Source organism: Oryctolagus cuniculus, chromosome 5 (assembly GCF_964237555.1).
Source record: "Oryctolagus cuniculus chromosome 5, mOryCun1.1, whole genome shotgun sequence".
In the NCBI taxonomy this organism is placed as follows: domain Eukaryota; kingdom Metazoa; phylum Chordata; class Mammalia; order Lagomorpha; family Leporidae; genus Oryctolagus; species Oryctolagus cuniculus.
The window spans coordinates 53,042,442-53,063,828 of NC_091436.1; the positions used below are offsets into that span (position 1 = coordinate 53,042,442).

Genomic DNA, 21,387 nt, shown 5'->3' on the forward strand with positions numbered 1-21,387 from the left:
GCTTTGATTTAACACTAGATGTCATTGATTGGGAAATAAGATGCTTAGTGTTTCTATTTCTCTATTTTAACTTATAGTAAGTGATTCTGTTGTGAGTTGGCTGAGTTCAAATTCTTGTCTCATTCTTGGAGGAAGGAATTCAAGGAGGATACTCAGGTAAAGGTGTGCAGAGAAGCAAGGTTTATTTAAAGTGAAAGTGCACACTTAGGAATGAGTATGTGCAAGCTAAGGAGAGAATGCTCTGCACTCCAAAAGTTTCAGGGCTGTTCCTTTATATGATATGGAAATATAGGGAATGTTATCTTGGGTGGGAATTCATTGAATATTTCAAGGGGTGGAATATGGAGTAGGATTTTTTTTTTTTTTTGACAGGCAGAGTGGACAGTGAGAGGGAGAGACAGAGAGAAAGGTCTTCCTTTTGCCGTTGGTTCACCCTCCAATGGCTGCCGTGGCTGGCGCGCTGCGGCCAGCGCACCACGCTGATCCGATGGCAGGAGCCAGGTACTTATCCTGGTCTCCCATGGGGTGCAGGGCCCAAGCACTTGGGCCATCCTCCACTGCACTCCCAGGCCACAGCAGAGAGCTGGCCTGGAAGAGGGGCAACCAGGACAGAATCCGGTGCCCTGACTGGGACTAGAACCCGGTGTGCCGGCGCTGCAAGGCGGAGGATTAGCCTAGTGAGCCGCGGCGCCAGCCTGGAGTAGGATTTTAATACTTCTAATTTCCTTGCCCCTTTTTTGAAATTTCAGAAGCATTGTTTTGTTAGATGCATGATGGGAGTGGGAGTGTTAATCATGGTGATATTATCACAGACAGCAGCCATATTGGATATTTTTATCTGGTATTGGTTGTAAGTGCCCAAACTTCAGAAATTGTGGTACAGGGCTGGCCCTATGGCTTAGTGGGTGAAGCTGCTGCCTGCTGTGCCGGCATCCCATATGGGTGCAGGTTCAGTCCCAGCTGCTCACTTCTGATTTAGCTCTGTTATGGCCTGGGAAAGCAGTAGAAGATGGTCCAAGTCCTTGGGCTCCTGCACCTGCATGGGAGACCCAGAAGAAGCGCCTGGCTCCTGGCTTTGGATAGGCCCAGCTCTGGCCATTGTGGCCATCTGGGGAAGTGAACCAGTAGATGGAAGACTTCTCTCTCTCTTTTTCTGCCTCTGCCTCTCTCTCACTCTGCATTCCAAATAAATAAATAATCTTTACAAAAATAAAGAAAGAAGGAAATTGTGGTTTTCTGCTCCATGGCAGAGGTTGTTAGAGCATGGCAGGGATTTGTGAGTAGTACATGGAAAGACAGTTTGGTTAGCACATGAAAGAAGGTTTGTACAGTGCAGAGGAAGAGGGATTACGGGAGCACACAAGCAGGGATTTGGGAAGTGTATGGATGTAGAGGGGTTTTGAGGGTTCACAGAAGGGGGTGGTTTGGACAGCTGGATTGCTGTGCTTTTGGCTAGGCTGCGGAGCTGTGGGCTGTGCTGTCAGGGCAGCAGGGCAGTGCTGGAAAAATCTCAATTTCTTGCTGCTAATGTGACCACTCTGCCTACACCCATTCTACTTATAAATTATTAGCTGAACTACAAATATGTAAATTCAATCTATACTGACAATTTGACTAACCTAAAGTTAATTGCTAGAACAAAACTGGTAGCAGATTTTGATATTAGTGAACTTAATAGGATAATCAGTTGCTAATGATAAGAAGGGGACTAGACAGTGGTAAGAGGCAGACAGGAATGGATGGGCATTTTGTCTTTCCCAGCAAAAGTTATTTTGGACTCAATTATTTTAGTTGGATTATTAGCTTCATAAAATGAGTTTTAAGGCCACCAATCATCAACTGAGTAGCAATTTTTCAGGCTGGAAGCATATTTTTTGCTTGTGCCATTAACATGGGTAGAGGCTATTTTGTTAGCTAGTGTTAAATAAGCAGAAATAAACTCGATAGGTGGAAAACGTAGATAGGAATTTACAGGAAGTATACAGATATAGTTCATATTAACAGCAAGTGTTGGATCATATAATACAGTACCTAAGATCATTCTAATGCAAGGCTTTAGTAGTAAACACATTTATTGATGTATCATTGGAAAATGCTATGAATTACAATTCTTGTTATTGGTTGTTTGAACTGCCTCTCTCCAAAGGTTGCATTTGTTCCTAGAAACTAATATGTGAAATAATATATTTTATTCATTAAGTTTGAGGGACTTTTTTCCCCCTTTAGTCGCCTGTATTGGACAGAAGTTTCCGATTTTGGCTATCAGATGTTCTACTGCAGTATTATAAATCACACCTTGCACCACATTCTGCAACCCACAGCCACAAACCAGCAAGATGGAAAGAGCCAATGTTCTTGTAATGTGACTGAATATGAGTTAAGTGGAGCAATGACTGTTGATACCTCTGACCTAGAAAAACCACAGATATACTTTGCCAAAGGGCAAGAGATCTGGGCTATGGATCTGGAAGGATGTCAGTGTTGGAGAGTTATCATGGTGCCTTCCATGCTTGGTAAGACATTAATGTGTATATATAGCTCTTCATTAGTAATAGCAGCCCCTCATGCCCCATTTAGAAAGGGATTGCTTTCCACAAATACTCAAAAGAATACACATACTGTATTTACTCTGGACCATGGCAGATGTTCTTGTAGAATTCCAATCAGGTTGTTTCCAGGAAAATGTAGGCACTCACATAATTTTTCTAAATTTATATTTTTAAAATATCTTGTAATTAACATTAAAGTTATAATTTAGTGAAATAATATAAGCATGCTACTAAATGTATTATCTCATTTAATCTTCACAATAACCCAGTGAGCTAGGTATTAGTACTCTCATTTATAGATAACTTGTCCAAAGGGTAACATTTTACAGATAGCTTGTTCAGAAGTTAGTAGAGGTGTTAAAACTGGACCAAACCGCAACATTTATAATCTCACCAATACTTTTATTCCCCCTTTGATGCTCCCATTGACTCCAGTTGCAGTATGAATTGGTCAATACTTATCAGATCTGTTTGTTGAAATTCATATGCTTAAGCAGGGAAAGTCTAATTAGGAGGAATTCCAAAGGAAAAAAAATATTCTAAATGCCCTATGTACTCTTAAAAGTCTGCTCCGCATTTTGTCTGATTTAGTAATCACTAGTCACATGTGTTTTAAATTAAAATGAATTAAAATTAAAATAAACGTTTAATTCCTTAGTCACATTAATTATTATTAATTATATTTCAAGTTCTCAAAAGTCACAAAAAATTAATTAATATTGGATAATGTAGGTAATAAAACATTTCCATCTTCATTGACTGTTCTATTGGGCAGTGCTGGACTATATAGTGAAGTTGTAGAGATTGTAAATATATGTGAAATATATGTGTTTGCGTTATAGTTGCACATATGGTTTGTTGACTTGTCATCCAGAGTCTTTTAGAAACAATTCTTACAAGCATTCAGTGGGTGGTTGGAGAATAGGGATAATGACTTGAACTTCATCTCTTAGGAAAATTACTTGTGTCTGTTAATCTGTGACACTCTTTCCTTTTTTTAATATTTATTTTATTTGAAAGGCAGAGTTGCAGAGAGAGAGACACATACACACACACACACTCACCACACACACACACACACACACACACACATATATAGAGAGAGAGAGGGAGAGGGAGAGGGAGTGGGAGAGGGAGAGGGAAAGGGAGAGAGAGAATCTTTTATATGCTGGCTCATTCCCTAAATGGCAGCAATATTTGAGCCAGGCTGAAGCCAGGAACCAGGAACTCCATCCTGGTATTCCAGGTAGGTGGTAGGGGCCCAGGTACTTGGGTCATCTTCCACTGCTTTTCCAGGTACATTAGCAGGGAGCTGGAAAGGAAGCCAAGCAGTATAGTCAAACAAGCAGTCATATCAGATGCTGGTGTCATAGGCAGCAGCTTAGCTATTGGGCCACCATACCTGCTCCTGACTCTTTCCTTGATTAAAGTTTAGTTATGCATCTCTGAGTCTTATTCTTGACCAAGCCTCTACTTTGGCTTATTTATGTGTCCACCCTCACTTATTCCAATTAGCTAGAATCCTACCAAATTAGTTGATAGAGAAATCCCACTCCATTCTTGAAATCTGATCAAGCTCTTTGACTTCTTCCACTTCTACTAAATGAAGTTGATTACAATACTATTTACCTTATTGGGTAGATCTGGATCTAAAATTGGAAAATATCTCATTCAGCCAAATGACATGAAATAAAAAGTATTTTTTATAACAAAATAGTAGGAAGACTTAAAATTTAGTAATATTAATACCAAAAAGGATTTTGAACATTGCACAGAGTAGGAAATTAAAGATATGTATGTTGTTCTTTATATTTTTTATTTATGTTTTAATCAACAGGAAAAACACTTGTTAGCTTAACTGTGGATGGGGAGTTTATTTACTGGATCATTCCGGAAAAGGACAGCTCAAAGATTTATCAAGCAAAGAAAAGCAATGGGACCATTATCTCTCAGGTGAAGGTCCCAAGAAGGACACATATCTTGGCTTACAGTTCAGCTGTGCAGCCTTTCCCAGGTAATGAAGTCACATTCATAATTGGTGTGTTTTCCCGGTTTAGGGTCAGAAAAATCTTACAATGTCTTCTTCTCCAAGGCTGTTCTACCAATCCCTTTCTTGGGTTCTCAGCACTGCTGTGAACTCTGTCAGTCTTCAGTGTGCACTGTGATTGCTGTTTGCCCTGAATCACAAACCACCTGTGTGTTTATACAGCTTGGGCTGTAGTAGCAACATGTCTACATCTGTGCTCTTTTGTTGTTGATGCTTGCCTTTTTCTCTCAGTCCCACGATTTCTGTTCCTTGTCTTTATTTCTCTGTTGATGACATTTTAGTTCTCCCAGTGGTGTCAAAAGCATTACATAGACCTTAGATATTTTTCAATGTAAAGTGGCAGTATTAATTGTAGCATCATGTAGCAGGCATTCTGCAATATTACATACTGAAGTCTTACATATTAATATGTAATGTTATTATAGTATTATGTAGTTCTACTTAACATGTATAAATCTTTGCTGCCATGTATATAAGTACATATAACTATTATATAAATATATTTATTTTTAAATATTATTTGTTTGAGAGGCAGTTTCAGAGGAGAGAGGTATCTTCCATCTGCTGGGCCACTCTCCAAATGGCTGTGATGGCTGGGTCAGTGCAATTTAATATAACATATGGGCCAAAGAAGAAATCTCAAGAGAGACTAAAAAATTTTTAACTAAATTAAAATGAAAATATAATTTACAAAATTTATGAGAATCAGCAGAAGCAATACTTGAGGAAATTTATAGCATTAAATGCACACTATAGAAGGGAAAACACTGAAATTAATCATCTAGGCCTCCTGCTTAAGAAACTTCTCAGAGTAAATTAAATAAAAAAATCCAAAGAAACAATATTAAAAGAAGTAGAGCAGAATCATCAATGTTGAAAATACCAAATCAACAGAGAAAAATCAATGAAACCAAAAGCTGATTCTTTGAAAACATAATAAAATTGACAACACTGTAGCCAGGCTTAAAAATAAATGAAAAGGTAACACACAAATTACTAATATCAGAAATGGAGGAGGTGACATTATTTCAGATCCCATGGCCACTAAAATAATTAATAAATATTATTTACCACTTGACACATAAATTATATAACCTAGAGAAAATGAGCAATTTCTTTAAAGAGAAATTTGCCAAAACTCACACAAGAAGAAATAGGCTACTTGAATCAATCTACTTTCAATGAAAAACATTGACTCAGTAATTAATAGCCTTCAAAAATAGAGAGCACTAGGTCCAGATGAATTCAATGGTGAATTCTGTCAAACATTTAAGGAAGAAATTAAACTGATATCCATAATCTTAGAAGAAAGAAGTAGAGGGGAAACAACTAGTTAGATCATAGAAGGAATTCATTCTGTGAGAACAGCATTATCCTAATACCAAAACCAGACAAAATATTACAAGAAAAGAAAACCTCAAACCAACATCTCTCCTGAGTATGGATGCAGAAATCATCAACAAAATCTTAGCAAAGAGGATCCAAAAATACATAAAGTAGTCATACATCACAATCAAGTGAGATCTAACCTAGCTAAGCAAGTCTGGTTCAATATTTGAAAATCAGTTAATGTAATCCATTACATCAACAGAGTAAAGGGGAAAAGCACATAATCGTATCATTAGATATAGAACAAACTTTTGACGCAATCCAACACAAATTCATGAATAAAAATCTCAGGAAATTAGGGACAGAGGGAAACTTCTTCAACTTGACAAAGAACAACAATACAAATCTTACAGCCAGCATCTTACTTAATGATGAGAAATTATGAACTTTTCTACTAAGATCAGGAATAAGACAAGGCTGTTCCCTCTCACCACTTCTTTTCCTTTTTTTTCCAAAAGAAACCTTTTATTTAATGAGTACAAATGTCATAAGTACAATTTTAGAAATATAGTGATTCTTCCCACCATACCTGTTCTCCCACCCACATTCCCACTGCACCTACTCCTTCTCCCATCCCCAGCCCCATTCTTCATTAAGATTCATTTTCGATTAACTTTATAGACAGAAGACCAACTGTATACTGAGTAAAGATTCAACAATTTGCACACACAAAAAAACTGAGAACAAGTTTTACAGTTAATTCTCATAATACAACTCATTGAGAACAGAAGTCCTGCATGGGAGGTGCGCATTGACTCTTGTTGTTAATTTAACAATTAACACTCTTATGTATGACATCAGAGATCACCTGAGGCTGTTGACATGAGTTGCCAAGGCTATGGATGCCTTTGAATCCCCAATCTCTGTCAGTATTTAGACGAGACCATTAGCAAAGTGGAAGTTCTTTTCTCCCTTCAGAGAAAAGTACATCCTTCTTTGATGGCTGCTTCTTTCCACTGGGGTCTCTTTCACAGAGATCATTCATGTAGGACACTTTTTTGCCACAATGTCTTGGATTTCCAGGCTTGAAATGCTCACATGGGCTTTTCAGCCAGACCAGAATGTCTTAAGGGCTGATTCTGAGTGCTATTTAAAGCGGTTGTCATTCCATGAGTCTGCTGTGAGGACTGCTTTCCATGTTGGAGCATTCTCTCCTTTTATATTCTATCTATTATTATTACCAGACATTTGATCTCATTTATATGATCACTTTAACATTTAATCCTATCTATATGATCACTTTAACACTTAATTTGATCACTTTAACAATTAAGATGGCATTTTTACCACCCAGCTTAATGGGATTTGGAGTCACATGACAAGTTTTTAAACTGTACCCTTAGAAGTAAGTCTGAAAAAAAAAAAAAAAAGAAAGAAAGAAAAAGGCTGGTGCCGCGGCTCACTAGGCTAATCCTCCGCCTTGCGGCGCCGGCACACCAGGTTCTAGTCCCGGTCGGGGCGCTGGATTCTGTCCCGGTTGCCCCTCTTCCAGGCCAGCTCTCTGCTGTGGCCCGGGGGTGCAGTGGAGGATGGCCCGAGTACTTGGGCCCTGCACCCCATGGGAGGCCAGGATAAGTACCTGGCTCCTGCCATCGGATCAGCGTGGTGCGCTGGCCGCAGCGTGCCGACCACGGCAGCCATTGGAGGGTGAACCAACGGCAAAAGGAAGACCTTTCTCTATGTCTCTCTCTCTCACTGTCCACTCTGCCTGTCAAAAAAAAAAAAAAGAAAAGAAAAGAAAAGAAAAGAAAAAAAGAAGTAAGTCTGTAGGAATGTATGCAGAACTATACAGCTTTACAGTTACAAACTTCCTTCTCCCTTATTCCCACTCTTATGTTTTACTGAGATCTATTTTCAATTGACTTTATACACATATGATTAACTCTATTTTAAGTAATGAGTTCAACAAATAGTATGAAGAAGAGAAAAAAACCTGTTCCTTGACAGTCATTGCTTCTCAAAGTGTCAATTTCACTTCTACAGATTTCATTTTAGGTGCATTATTAGTTATCACAGATCAGGGAGAATATATCATATTCATGCCTTTGGGACTGGCTTATTTCACTAAGTATGATGTTTTCCAGATTCATCCATTTTGTTGCAAATGACTGGATTTCATTTTTTTTTAACCACTGTATAGTGTTCCATTGAGTACAAATCCCATAACTTCTTTATCCAGTATTCAGTTGATGGGCATTTAGATTGATTCCATGTCTTAGCTATTGTGAATTGAGCTGCAATAAACATGGGGGTGCAGATAACTCTTTTATTTACTGATTTCATTTCCCTTGGGTAAATTCCCAGGAGTGGGATGGCTAAGTTTTATGGTAGGTCTATATTCAGATTTCTGAATCTCCAAACTGTTTTCTATAGTGGTTTTACCAGTTTATATTCCTACCAACAGTGGATTAGGGTACCTTTTTCCCCACATCCTCTCCAGCGTTTGTTGTTTGTTGATTTCTGTTTGAAAGGCATTCTAACTGGGGTGAGGTGCAATCTCAGTTTGGTTTCGATTTGCATTTCCCTGATTGCTAGTGATCCTGAACATTTTTTCATGTGTATATTGGCCATCTGGATTTCCCCTTTCGAAAAATGTGTGTTTAAGTGTCCTTTGCCCATTTCTTAACTGGGTTGTTTGTTTTGTTGTTGTGGAGTTTTTTGATCTCTTCATATATTCTTGTTATTAATCCTTTATCAGTTGAATAGTTTGCAAATAATTTCTCCTTTCTATTGGTTGCACATTTTACAATCTTTTCTTTATGTTTCACTGTGGTGAGTTTGGTTACAATGTGTTATGGTGAAGATCTTTTCTGGTCATGTCTATTAGGAGTTTTATATGATTCCTGCACTTGATGTCCCTTTCTTTCACCAAATTAGGGAAGTTTTCTGCTATTTCACTAACAAGGCCTTCTAGTCTTTTCTCTCTTTCTATGCCTTCAGGAACTCCTAGAACCCATATGTTGGGTCATTTGATAATATCCTGTATATTACAAACATTGTTTTTTTAGTTATCTAATTTCCTCTTCTTGTTTTTGGTTTGAGTGTATAATTTCTGTGCTTTGTCTTCTAAGTTGGATATTCTTTCTTCTGCATCACTGCATCTGTTGTTAAAGTTCTCCACTGCATTTTTTAAAAGATTTATTTATTTGAAGGTCAGAGTTACACACAGACAGAAGGAGAGGCAGAGAGAGAGAGAGAGAGAGGTCTTCATTTGCTGGTTCGCTTTCCGGAGACCACAAGGGCCAGAGCTATGCCTACCCAAAGCTAGGAGCCAGGAGCTTCTTCCAGATCTTCCACATGGATGCAGGGACCCAAGGACTTGGGTCATCTTCTGCTGCTTTCCCAGGCCATAGCAGAGAGCTGAATCGGAGGTGGAGCAGCCGGGACTCGAACAGGCGCCTATATGGGATGCTGACACTGCAGGCAGCAGCTTTGCCTGCTACACCACAGCACCGGCCCCTGCATTTTTTATTTGTCTTATTGAATTCTTCATTTCCAATATTTCATTTTGATTGCTGTTTAAGATCTCAATTTTGTGGGAGAAATTTTCTTTCATGTCATGTATAGATTTCATTAGTTCATGCATTTGCTTCCGATTACTTCTAAGTAATCCTATGATCAATTTTTTGAATTCCATTTCTGGCATTTCTTCAATCTCATCATCTGCACAATCTAGTATGGAAGTGTTGTGTTACATATGTACAAAATGGCACGTGCTCTCTGTCAGCTTGCTACAAGATGCAGTTGCAGGGTGATCAGGGAGGGAGAAAACGTATCTCCCCTTTGTTTTCTCTCCTTTACTTTTGGCAGGTACACTATCCTCCATGGGGCTCCACGCTGAATTCCCTCTAGGCTCATCCTGCAGTTTTTTCACCAGTGGCTTGGGCTGCTGCAGTCTGGTCTCACCTCACTCTGTAATGGTGTTGTGGAGGCTCTCTGCTGCTGGAGTCCTGAGTTGTGCGTGTTCTCACCCTCTCTGTAGGTCCACTGTGTCCTTACAATTTGCATAGAGTTTCCTCTGCTGTTTTCTCCCTAACTCTTCTCTGAGACTGCACTCTTTCCACTTTTTAAAAGCTATCATCTCCTAGACTAGAGCAACAAACTCCCTCCCTACTCAGCCGTCTTAATCCCCTCTCCTTCACCATTTCTTTTCAACACTGTACTGGCAGTGCTAGTATGTAATAAGATGAGAAAAGGAAATAAAAATCATATTGATTGGGAATGATGAAATAACACCATCTTTCTTCGCAGACGGCATGAGAATCTATGTAGAAACTCTGAGGGAACTGACAGAAAATTCCTGGAACTCAGGGAGGGCATTTTGTCCTAGTTGTTAAGATGCTGTTAGTGTAGCAGGTGGTGCTGTGGCAAAGTGGGTTAAGCTGCTGCTTACGACATTCACATACCATATTAGCATGCCTGTTTGAGTCCCAGATGCTCTGCTTCCAATCTATATTTCTGCCAATGCAGCTGGGAAGGCAGTAGATGACTGCCTAAGTACTTGGGCCCTGACACATATGTGGGAGACACAAATGGTTTCAGCTTGGTTCAGGCTTGGCTGTTATGGGCAAAATAGAGCCATGTAAATATAGTCAAGTGATCTTTGATAAATAGCTAACAGAAACACAATGTAGAAGACAGTCTTCAACAAATCCTGCTGAAACAACTGAATGTTCATATGCAAAATAATGAATGCAGCCCAAAACATCACACCCTTCACAAAAATGAACTCAAAATGGATGACAGACCTAAAGATAAAGCTCACACTACAGGGGCCAGCACTGTATTGCAGCGGGTAAAGCTGCTCCCTGCAGTGCTGGCATTTCATATGGTGCTGGTTTGAGTCCCAGCTGCTCCAGTTCTGAACCAGAACTCTGCTATGGCCTGGGAAAGCAGTGGAAGATGACCCAAGTTCTTAGGCCCCTGAACTGTTGTGGGAGACCCAGAAGAAGCTCCTGGCTCCTGGCTTTGTATCAGTGCAGCTCTGGTTGTTGTGGCCATCTGGGGAGTGAACCAGTGGATGGAAGACCTCTCTCTCTGCCTCTACATCTCTGTAATTCTGCCTTTCAAATAAATAAATTAATCTTCAAAGAAAAAAACCTCAAGCTATAAAAGACTTAAAAGACTCAGAATACAATATGGATGACATTGAGTTTGAGTTTGGCAATGACTTACAACATGACATCAATGTTATGATCCATGAGAAGAAGAATTGGTGAATTGGACTTAATTAAAATAAAGCATGTCTGTTCTGTGAGAGACATTGTCAAGAGTATGAAAGGACAAGTCACAGAGTGGGAGAATATATTTGCAAAAGATATTTGATAAAGGACTGGTATTTAACCTATTTTAAAGAAATAATTACAAAGAACTCTTAAGACTTGACAATAAGAAGGCAGATGACTTAATTTAAAAATTGGTGAGAGGGGCTCCAAGATGGCGGAATAGGGAGGGAGCTCACTGATAGTCCAGGAAAAGATAGTTTAATAAAAGTGGAGATAGTGAAGTCTCAGGGAAGAGTTATGGAAAAAACTGCAAAGGAAACTCTTCGGGAATTAGAAGGACACGGTGAGTCTACGTGGAGGACATGGGCGCCCATGGCTTGGGAACCTAGCTGCCGAGATTCTTCTCCACACCAGTGCTGGAAAGAGAGGTGAGGTGAAACCACGGTAGCCCAAGATACTGGTGGAAAAGTAGAAGGAAGAGCCTAGAGGGAACGAGGCTTGAATCCCCGTGGAGGAAAGTACACCAGCTTAACTAGAGGAGAGAAAAAAACAAAAGGGACAGTACGGACACTATTCTCTCTCTCCACACACCTTACAAAGGTGCGCGAGACAATAGAACAGGGGCCATTTTGGAACACGTAACAGCTGTGCAAGCCTGGAGCTGTGCCCGCCCTCAGCCAAAGAGAAAGACTTGACTCTGGTTGGGAATAATAACAGGAGACTAAGATCTAGTGAATGTGTGGAGCTTATGAACCAGGACTGTGAAAAAAAAAAAATTAAGGGTTTGTGAGAGAACTCACGGTGTGGCTAAGATGTGAGTAGTCTTGGTGTGAGATGCCACAAACTTGGTAGCCTTGGCTACCCAGTGGGAGACATTGCAGGGGAATCTGTACTTACACTGAGGACTGCACTGATCCTTTGTGTGGTCCTTGGTACAGAGCAGACGAATATTATACCCACTGGGGCTAGCACTCATTGCCGTCAAGGAGAAGAGCTCAGCTGAGTGGAATTACTTCCCTTCTGAATAAAAAAAAAAAAAAAAAAAAAGAGGGAGAGAAGATTTACCACACAAAACCTGGGTGTGTCACCTTTGGCACACCCTTAACCCTGAACAACTGAATAGAGCTCTCTGGCCACACCCACCACAAGCCTCTAGAGATTCACCAAAAGCAGACAGTACACTTAATCTAGAGTCATAGTATAATGAGAAAAGCCACCACAGCGGGGGGGGGGGGGAGGGGGGAAAGAGGAAGAAGAAACCAAAGAATATCTCCACAGTGCTAAATAACAAATGCAAAAACCAAAGAAGCAAGAATAAGGAAGATATCATGATGCTCCCAAATGAGCATACACTCCAATACAAGAATATGAAGATGATGAGATAGAAGAAATGCAAGATATGGAATTAAAAAAATTTATGATAAGAACATTTAGAAGTTATCAAAGACAAATGCATGAACTACAAAAATCCATACAGGACAGGACAGAAAATCTCTCTCGTGAAAATGAAATCCAAAGGAGGAATCAAAATGAAATGAGGAAATGAGGAGAACATGAAATTGAGATATTGAAGAGAAACCAAAATGAAATGAAAATTCAATAAACAAATGAAAAACACATTTGAGAGCCTTAAAGACAGAATCAGTGAGATAGAAAAGAGAATATTGGACTTAGAAGACAGAGCACAGGAAAGTATACAGTCAAACCGAAGAAAAGAAGAGGAAAATAGAAATCTAAAAAATATTGTTGGGAATCTACAGAATACTACAAACAACCCACTTAAGAGATGGGCCAAGGACCTAAATAGACATTTTTCAAAAGAGGAAATCCAAATGGCCAACAGACACATGAAAAAATGTTCAGGATCACTAGCCATCAGGGAAATCCAAATCAAAACCACAATGAGGTTTCACCTCACCCCAGTTAGAATGGCTTACATACAGAAAACTATGAACAGCAGATGCTGGCGAGGATGTGGGGAAAAAGGGACACTAACCCACTGTTGGTGGGAATGCAAACTGGTAAAGCCACTATGGAAGTCAGTTTAAAGATTGCTCTGGAACCTGAATATAGCTCTACCATACAACCCAGCCATCCTACTCCTTGGAATTTACCCAAAGGAAATTAAATTGGTAAATAAAAGAGCTGTCTCCCACCGGCACCGCAGCTCACTAGGCTAATCCTCTGCCTTGCGGTGCCAGCACACTGGGTTCTAGTCCCGGTTGGGGCGCCGGATTCTGTCCCGGTTGCCCCTCTTCCAGGTCAGCTCTCTGCTGTGGCCAGGGAGTGCAGTGAAGGATGGCCCGAGTACTTGGGCCCTGCACCCCATGGGAGACCAGGATAAGTACCTGGCTCCTGCCATCGGATCAGCGTGGTGCGCCGGCCACAGCGCGCTGGCCGCAGCGGCCATTGGAGGGTGAACCAACGGCAAAGGGAGAACTTTCTCTTTGTCTCTCTCTCTCACTGTCCACTCTGCCTGTCAATAAATAAATAAATAAATAAATAAAAGAGCTGTTTGCACTTCAATGTTTATTGCAGCTCAATTCACAGTAGCTAAGACATGGAATTAACCTAAATGCCCACCAACAGAAGACTGGATAAAGAAAATATGGGATATGTAATCTATAGAGTACTATACAGCAGCAAAAAAAAAAAAAAATGAAATCTGGTCATTTACAACAAAATGGAGGAATCTTGAAAACATCATGCTGAGTGAAATAAGCCAGTCCCAAATGGACAAATATCATATGTTCTCCCTGATCTGTGACAACTAACTGGGCCCTTAAAAGGAAATCTGTTGAAGTAAAATGGGCACTATGAAAAACAATGACTTGATCAGTCTGTGTCCTGACTGTCGAGGAACAACTTACTACTTTAGTCCTTCTAGTATTTTTTTCTTCTACTTAATACCATTGGTTGAACTCTTTAATTAACACACAATTATTCTTAGGAATTTAAATTTAACCAAAAAGTGATCCCTGTTAAATATAAGAGTAGAAATAAGAGAGGGAGGAGATGTACAGTTCAGTGCATGCTCAATCGGACTTACCCCTAATGGTAGAGTTAGAAATGTGCCAGGGGATTCCAATCCTATCCCTACAAGGTGGCATGTACCAATGCCACCTCACTAGTCAAAGTGATAAGTTTCAGTTCATAATATATCATAATGATAGGATTAAGAGTCAAAGAAATCACATAAACAAGACTAATGTCTGCTAATACTAACTGATAGAATTAAAAAGGAGAGAACAATCCAACATGGGAAGTGGGATACACAGCAGACTCATAGAATGGCAGATGTCCTAAACAGCACTCTGGCCTCAGAATCAGCCCTTAAGGCATTCAGATCTGGCTAAAAAGCCCATGAGAGTTTCTCAGGCATAGAAAGCCAAGACACTGTGGAAAAAAAAGTGACCTAAATGAAAATCTCTGTGAGTGAGATACCAGTGGAAAGAATGGGGCCATCAAAGAAGGAGGTACCTTTCTCTGAAGGGAGGAGAGAACTTCCACTTTGAATATGGCCTTGTCTAAATAAGACTGGAGTTGGCGAACTCAAGAGACTTCCATAGCCTTGTCAGCTCATGACAAGAGCCTTGGGTGTTTACTGATGTCATAAATAAGAGTGTTGTTAAATCAACAACAGGAGTCATTCTGCACTTATTCCCTATGTAGGATCTCTGTCCTTAATGTGTTGTGCTATGTGAATTAATGGTATAACTAGTACTCAAATAGTACTTTACACTTTATGTTTCTGTGTGGGTGCAAACTGTTGAAATCTTTACTTAGTATATACTAAGTTGATCTTCTGCATATAAAGATAATTGAAAATGAATATTGATGTGAATGGGATGGGAGAGGGAGCGGGAGATGGGATGGTTGCAGGTGGGAGGGAGGTTATGGGGGGAAAAAGCTGTTATAATCCAAAAGTTGTATGTTGGAGATTTATATTTATTAAATAAAATTTAAAAAAATTTGCCAGGGGCCAGCGCTGTGGTGCAGTGGATTAAAGCCCCAGCCTGCAGCGTCGGCATCCCATATAGGCGCCGGTTCGAGTCCTGGATGCTCCTCTTGCAATCCAGCTCTCTGCTATGGCCTGGGAAAGCAGTAGAAGATGGCCCAAGTCCTTGGCCACCTTCACTCACATGGGAGACCTGGAAGAAGCTCCTGGTTCCTGGCTTTGGGTCCACTCAGCTCTGGCTGTTGTGGTCATTTGGGGCGTGAACCAGTGGAGTAGAAGACCTCTTTCTGTCTCTGCCTCTCTCTGTAACTCTGTCTTCAAATAAATAAAATGAGTCTTTAAAAATAAATTGGCCAAAGACCTTAAAGACAGCTCAAGAATATATAAAAAGTGGTCATTCAGATTATGCATGGTAAGACATAAAAATGTTTCAAATCCTATGTCATCAGGGAACTGCAAATTAGGACAAAAATAAACAGTAATACATACTTATCAGAATTATCAAAATACAGAATATTGATAACACCAAATATTGGCAAGGATGTTAAATAATAGTTACTTATGATCACTGGTGGAAATGTAAACTGGTACAGACAATTTGGAAAACAGCTTGGCAATTTCTTTTTTTAAAAAAAGATTTATTTGAAAGGCAGACTAACAGGAGAGAGAGAGAGAGAGAGAGAGAGAGAGAGAGAGAGAATCTTCCCATTCATTGGTTCACTCCTCAAATGACTGCAACAGCCAAGGCTGGACCATGCTGAAGTCAGGAGGCAGGTACTCCATCCTGGTCTCCCCCATGGGTGGCAAGGGCCCATTCACTTGGGCTGACTTTTGCTGCATTCCCAGGTGCATTATCAGGAAAAACTGGATTAGATTCGTACCAGCTGGGACTTGAATTGGCACTCCAATTTGGCAGTTTCTTAGAAAACCAAACAGAATCTTAGTGTATGATCCATAAATCATGCTCCTTGTACTTACTTAAATGAATTGAAAATATATCTCTGTACAAAAACCAGTCCATGGTTGTTTATAAAAACTTTATTTATAATTGCCAAAACTTGAAAGCAATTAAGATGTCCTTTCGTAGATGAATGCATAAATAAACTTTAATACTTTTAAACAATGGACACTATCTAGAGTTAAAAAGAAATGAGATATGAAGCCATGAAAAAGTATGGAAGAAACTTAGATACATATAAGTAATAAGTGAAAGAATTCATTTGAAAAGACTACAAACTGTAGGATTCTAATCACATGACATTCTTGAAAAGTAAAAACTGTAGAGGCAATGATAAGATCATTGCTTTCTGGGGTGGGATAGGGGAAGGAGGAATGACTAGGCAAAGAGATTTTTATGGCAGTAAGACTGCTCTGTCTGAATTTGTACTGTGGACACGTCACTATACCCTTGTCCAAACCTGTAAGATGTACAACGGAAGTGTAAATCCTAATATGAACTATGGAATTTGTGTGACACTGATGTATCAATATGGATTCCAACAAATGTGTCATTCTTGTAGAAGCTATTGCTGGTGGGGGAGTCTGTGCATGTGTGAGGTGGGAGTTAAATGGGAAATCTTTGTACCTTCATCTCAATTTTGTGTCAATCTAAAACTATACTACATGAATAAAGTCTATTTTAAAAAGTCCATGCAATATCTTTTTGAAGTTGAATAACACACACATACAACCTACCACACACAAACAAGAACACATACATGCACACGCACTAATATACATGTGTGCACAAAAGCAAATACATGCACAACCCCAAAAATAGAAGTACTAAGTAGCAGGAGTTTTCGTAACAGGAACTCATTAAAATATGATTAATGTAATATTCTCATTATTTTCTTTGAAGAAAGTCATTTTATTTTGAAACTTTCTAGGTACATTAAGAGTACTTTACCTCCATCTGCTGGAAATCTTAAGCAATTACCAGTTACATTGCTCCCTTTTCTCCATAGGCGTTTAAATCTTTGAAATATGTGAGATAAAAGCTAAAGAGAAAACATGGGGAAAACTTGTTTTCCTGTCATTAATCATATTTCCAACACTTCAATATGTCATACCATATCCATTAAATAAAAACAGCAAGTGAAAAAAGTAGCAATGACCATTGAATCACATTGTTACTTTGGTTGTTAACATGACCATCCCATTATCATAATCTAAACGACCTGAAATTTGCAGAAATTTGGTACTCTTGGATAAATGTTGACTGAACTGGAGAATGGCCTATTTTGTAACTTTGGTGAAATTACCCTTCTCCACACCTCCGTGCCTTTCAAATGTTTTCAAATTAGGTTCACAAGCTCCTTCGGTTATTCCCTGTTGCAGGAAATTCATGATGTTGTATTAATATTATTTTTTAAAGATTTATTTATTTATTTGAGAGGAAGAGTTATAGACGGAAGGAGGGAAAGACAGAGACAAAGGTCTTCTATCTGCTGGTTCACTTCCAAAGTGGCTGTAACAGCTGGAGCTGTGCCAATCTGAAGCCAAGAGCCAGGAGCTTTTTCCAGGTCTCTCACACAAGTGCAGGGGCCCAAGGACTTGGGCCAATTTCTGCTTTCCCAGGTCGTAGCAGAAAGATGGATTGGAAGAGGCGTAGCCTGGACACAACCTGGCATCCATATGGGGTGCCAGTGCTCCAAGCAGAAGCTTAGCCCACTACACCACAGTGCCAGTCCCATGTGGTTCTAATCTTAATCATTCTTTTATGATTTTAGAATCCATAAATCAGTCAAGCATTATATGTTCCTTAATTTTTCTATGGTCTCACTAATGATGATAGTAATAGCTGAAGTTTATTTTAAAAAATGTGTATTATTTTGTATTTATTTGAAAGTCAGAAAGTCAGAGAGAACTCTCCTATGTACAAGCAATAGATTAATAAATAAATATCTGTGAAACTGGTTGTGGTCTTTGTTTACAGAAGAGCTGGAGTAACCTTCCCCAGGGCATAAGGTCAGTGAGTGATGGAGCTGTTTGGTCAAGTCATTTAGGACTTAGACATTTTCTTTATAATCTCTTTACTTTTTGAATGCAATGGATGCATTTTATATTCTGAGAGTACAAATTAATACAGACCAACAACATTTATTAAGTACCTCATGTGTCAGGAACCCTCCTGAGTCTCTGAAGGAACAAAGATAAATCAAACACAGTTTCAGCCCAAGTGGCTACATTCTAGTGACAGATAAAGGAAAAAAAGCACTAAAAGGAAAAGGAAAGCCAAAATTAAAATGACTGGTGATGTGATAGAAGAACTCTGGAGGTGTGTTGGGAACACAAAGGAGATGCTCCTCCTCTGGGTTAACTAGGAAGCAAGATGATGCAAGAACTGAGCCGTAAGTAAGGGTTTGTAGGTGAGGAAGATCATTCTAGCCCAAGGAAACTGCCTATGTGAAGGGTTGGGCAGAATGTGAAAGTCCATTGAGCAGCCACTCACATTACATCTCAGTGCCAGACTGTATGTGTCACAAAATTGCCCCAGCTGCCATTGAACTCCAGAAATGGAGTGTTTTCCTCTGGGCATGGCATACTAAACACTATCAGACATAAATTTGACAAATAGCCAGAGAATATTGGGTAGAATCTAGCAGTGTCTGTCACACACAGTGTCAAGATGCAGCCATTTTTGATTCTTCAAAAAAAAATCATGTTCATATTTATCCTCACAAGCAAATGTTATTCATGTTTTACAAATTTCTTTCTAGCCTTTGCTATTACCTTTGATGTTTAAAAAAGTTGCTGTTCCTCTCATATACATATGGATGTGTATATTTATTTTTTTGTTTGTTTTAGATAAGGCATTTCTGTCTCTATCCTTGGACATTGAAGAACCAACTATACTTAATGCCACTAACACTAGCATCACAATTAGATTACCTCCTGCCAAGACAAACCTCACATGGTACGGCATCACCAGCCCTACTCCAACATACATGGTTTATTACACAGAAGTTAAGGATGAGAAAAACAGCTCTGGCTGGAAATATAGAATGCTGGTAAGATTGGAGCTAGTGGTCTTTGTTTTTTTTTTTTTCACAAGATTCATTTGTTTGGATATAGAATTATCAATTACAGAAAAGTATTTCACATGTGTTCTGAAATGCAGTATTATGCAAATTCTTACAGCCAGTTTTTTTTTGTCAGAACATACAGTGTTCTAGTCTTCTTGTCTGGAATTAAGCTTCAAGGAAGTAGATTGACATTGATGAGCTGATAGATTGCCATGGAAACAATTTCTTGAGTATCCTGAAAGAATCGGGTTTGTTCCCATCACTGATTATCAATACCTGAGAGTGATAGAGACTTGTTTTTGTGGCCTATCCAGGAGACTGAAAAATGAGGAATAAGAAATGAATTGGAAATGAAAGACAATGCCATAAGCCTCTTCTCCATTGCATTAATCTAATATAAGAATTGTGTGTTATGTTTTGTCTGCCATTCCTGTATGTCTTGAAATGCTCTGTTATCCAAGCACTGTGTCTAGTATTATTCATCATTGTAGCTCTAGCACCTCACCTGATACTTGGCACTGTCTAGCACTCACTGGATATTTCTTGAGTGAATGAATGAATTGTCAGTAGTCATTCATTATTAACTTTAGTGATTCATTTATCCTAGTGATGGAATCATCTGCATTCATTATCTTCTTTGGCTTCAATTTACCAATTGAAAAGGTAAAATTGACCATTGTCTATTGGACATCAAGCACCATACGCTTTGCCATAAACTATGTGTGACTTTTTCCCTCTTTCATCTATTTTAACCTTTCTTTACAAATTTCTAAAAGCTGTCACTTCAGAGACATGCTGAATCATTTACCAACCAAAATTGGGTTTGAGGCATTGAGCACTTCTGTTATTAGAGCTAATCTATTGTATTGTCTTTACATTGATTAATATGGGTCTAATAAGGCAATTCTGTCAGAATCTCTGTTGGGGATGAAACCCAAACAGGCATTATCAATCCTTGAAACTTATCAGAATATTCCAAATTACAGTAACAGTTGAGAACCATTGGTCTAAGTAAAATCTTTTTTGCTCCCTTAAAGTTTATTTCATTTTTAAAAAAATTATTTATTTTAAATATATATATTTTTACATTCAAATATAACTTTTTTAAAACTTTTATTTAGTAAGTATAATTTTCCAAAGTACAGTTTATGGATTACAATGGCTCCCACCCCATAACTTCCCTCCCACCCGCATCCCTCCCATCTCCCGCTCCCTCTCCCATTCCATTCATATCAAGATTCATTTTCAATTATCTTTATATTCAGAAGATTGATTTAGTATATATTAAGTAAAGATTTCATCAGTTTGCACCCACACAGAACGTAAAGTGTAAAATACTGTTTCAGTACTAGTTATAGCATTAATTCACATTGGACAACACATCAAGGACAGAGATCCCACATAAGGAGTAAGTACACAGTGACTCCTGTTGTTGACTTAACAATTTGACACTCTTGTTTATGGCGTCAGAAATCTCCCTAGGCTCTATTATATATATGTATTTTTTTTTGACAGGCAGAGTGGACAGTGAGAGAGAGAGACAGAGAGAAAGGTCTTCCTTTTGCCGTTGGTTCACCCTCCAATGGCCGCCGCGGCCGGCACGCTGCGGCTGGAGCACCGCGCTGATCCGATGGCAGGAGCCAGGAGCCAGGTGCTTTTCCTGGTCTCCCATGGGGTGCAGGGCCCAAGCACCTGGGCCATCCTCCACTCTGCTGTGGCACTCCCGGGCCACAGCAGAGAGCTGGCCTGGAAGAGGGGCAACCGGGACAGAATCTGATGCCCCGACCGGGACTAGAACCTGGTGTGCCGGCGCCGCTAGGCGGAGGATTAGCCTAGTGAGCCGCGGCGCCGGCCTCTATTATATTTTAATATATAAAATATATTCTATATATTCTATATATATACATATATATATATATATATAGAGAGAGAGAGAGAGAGAGAGAGAGAGACCTTCCACCTGCTGGTTCAGTCTCCAGATGGCCACAGCAGCCCTTGCTGAGCCAAGCCAAAGCCAGGAGCTAGGAGCTTTATCTGGGTCTCCCACATGGATGGCAGAAGCCCAAACACTTTGGCCATTTTTCATTGCTTTTTCCAAGAGCATTATCAGGGAGTTGGTTTGAAAGTGGAGCAGCTGGGACATGAACAGGCACCCATATGGGATGCCACTGTCGCAGACGGTGGCTTTACC

At 39.5% G+C, this 21,387-nt stretch overlaps 1 protein-coding gene across 3 annotated transcripts in view; it reads left to right on the forward strand.

The window, feature by feature from the left end:
* ROS1 (ROS proto-oncogene 1, receptor tyrosine kinase) overlaps positions 1–21,387 on the forward strand; it is a 176,889-nt gene that overhangs the window by 90,534 nt on the left and 64,968 nt on the right. For all 3 annotated transcript variants that reach the window (XM_070073675.1, XM_070073674.1, XM_051855385.2), the window contains 3 exons: positions 2,227–2,513; positions 4,387–4,563; positions 18,979–19,181. In XM_070073675.1, the coding sequence (XP_069929776.1) occupies positions 2,227–2,513; positions 4,387–4,563; positions 18,979–19,181 (667 nt within the window). The remainder of the gene's footprint in view (positions 1–2,226; positions 2,514–4,386; positions 4,564–18,978; positions 19,182–21,387) is intronic.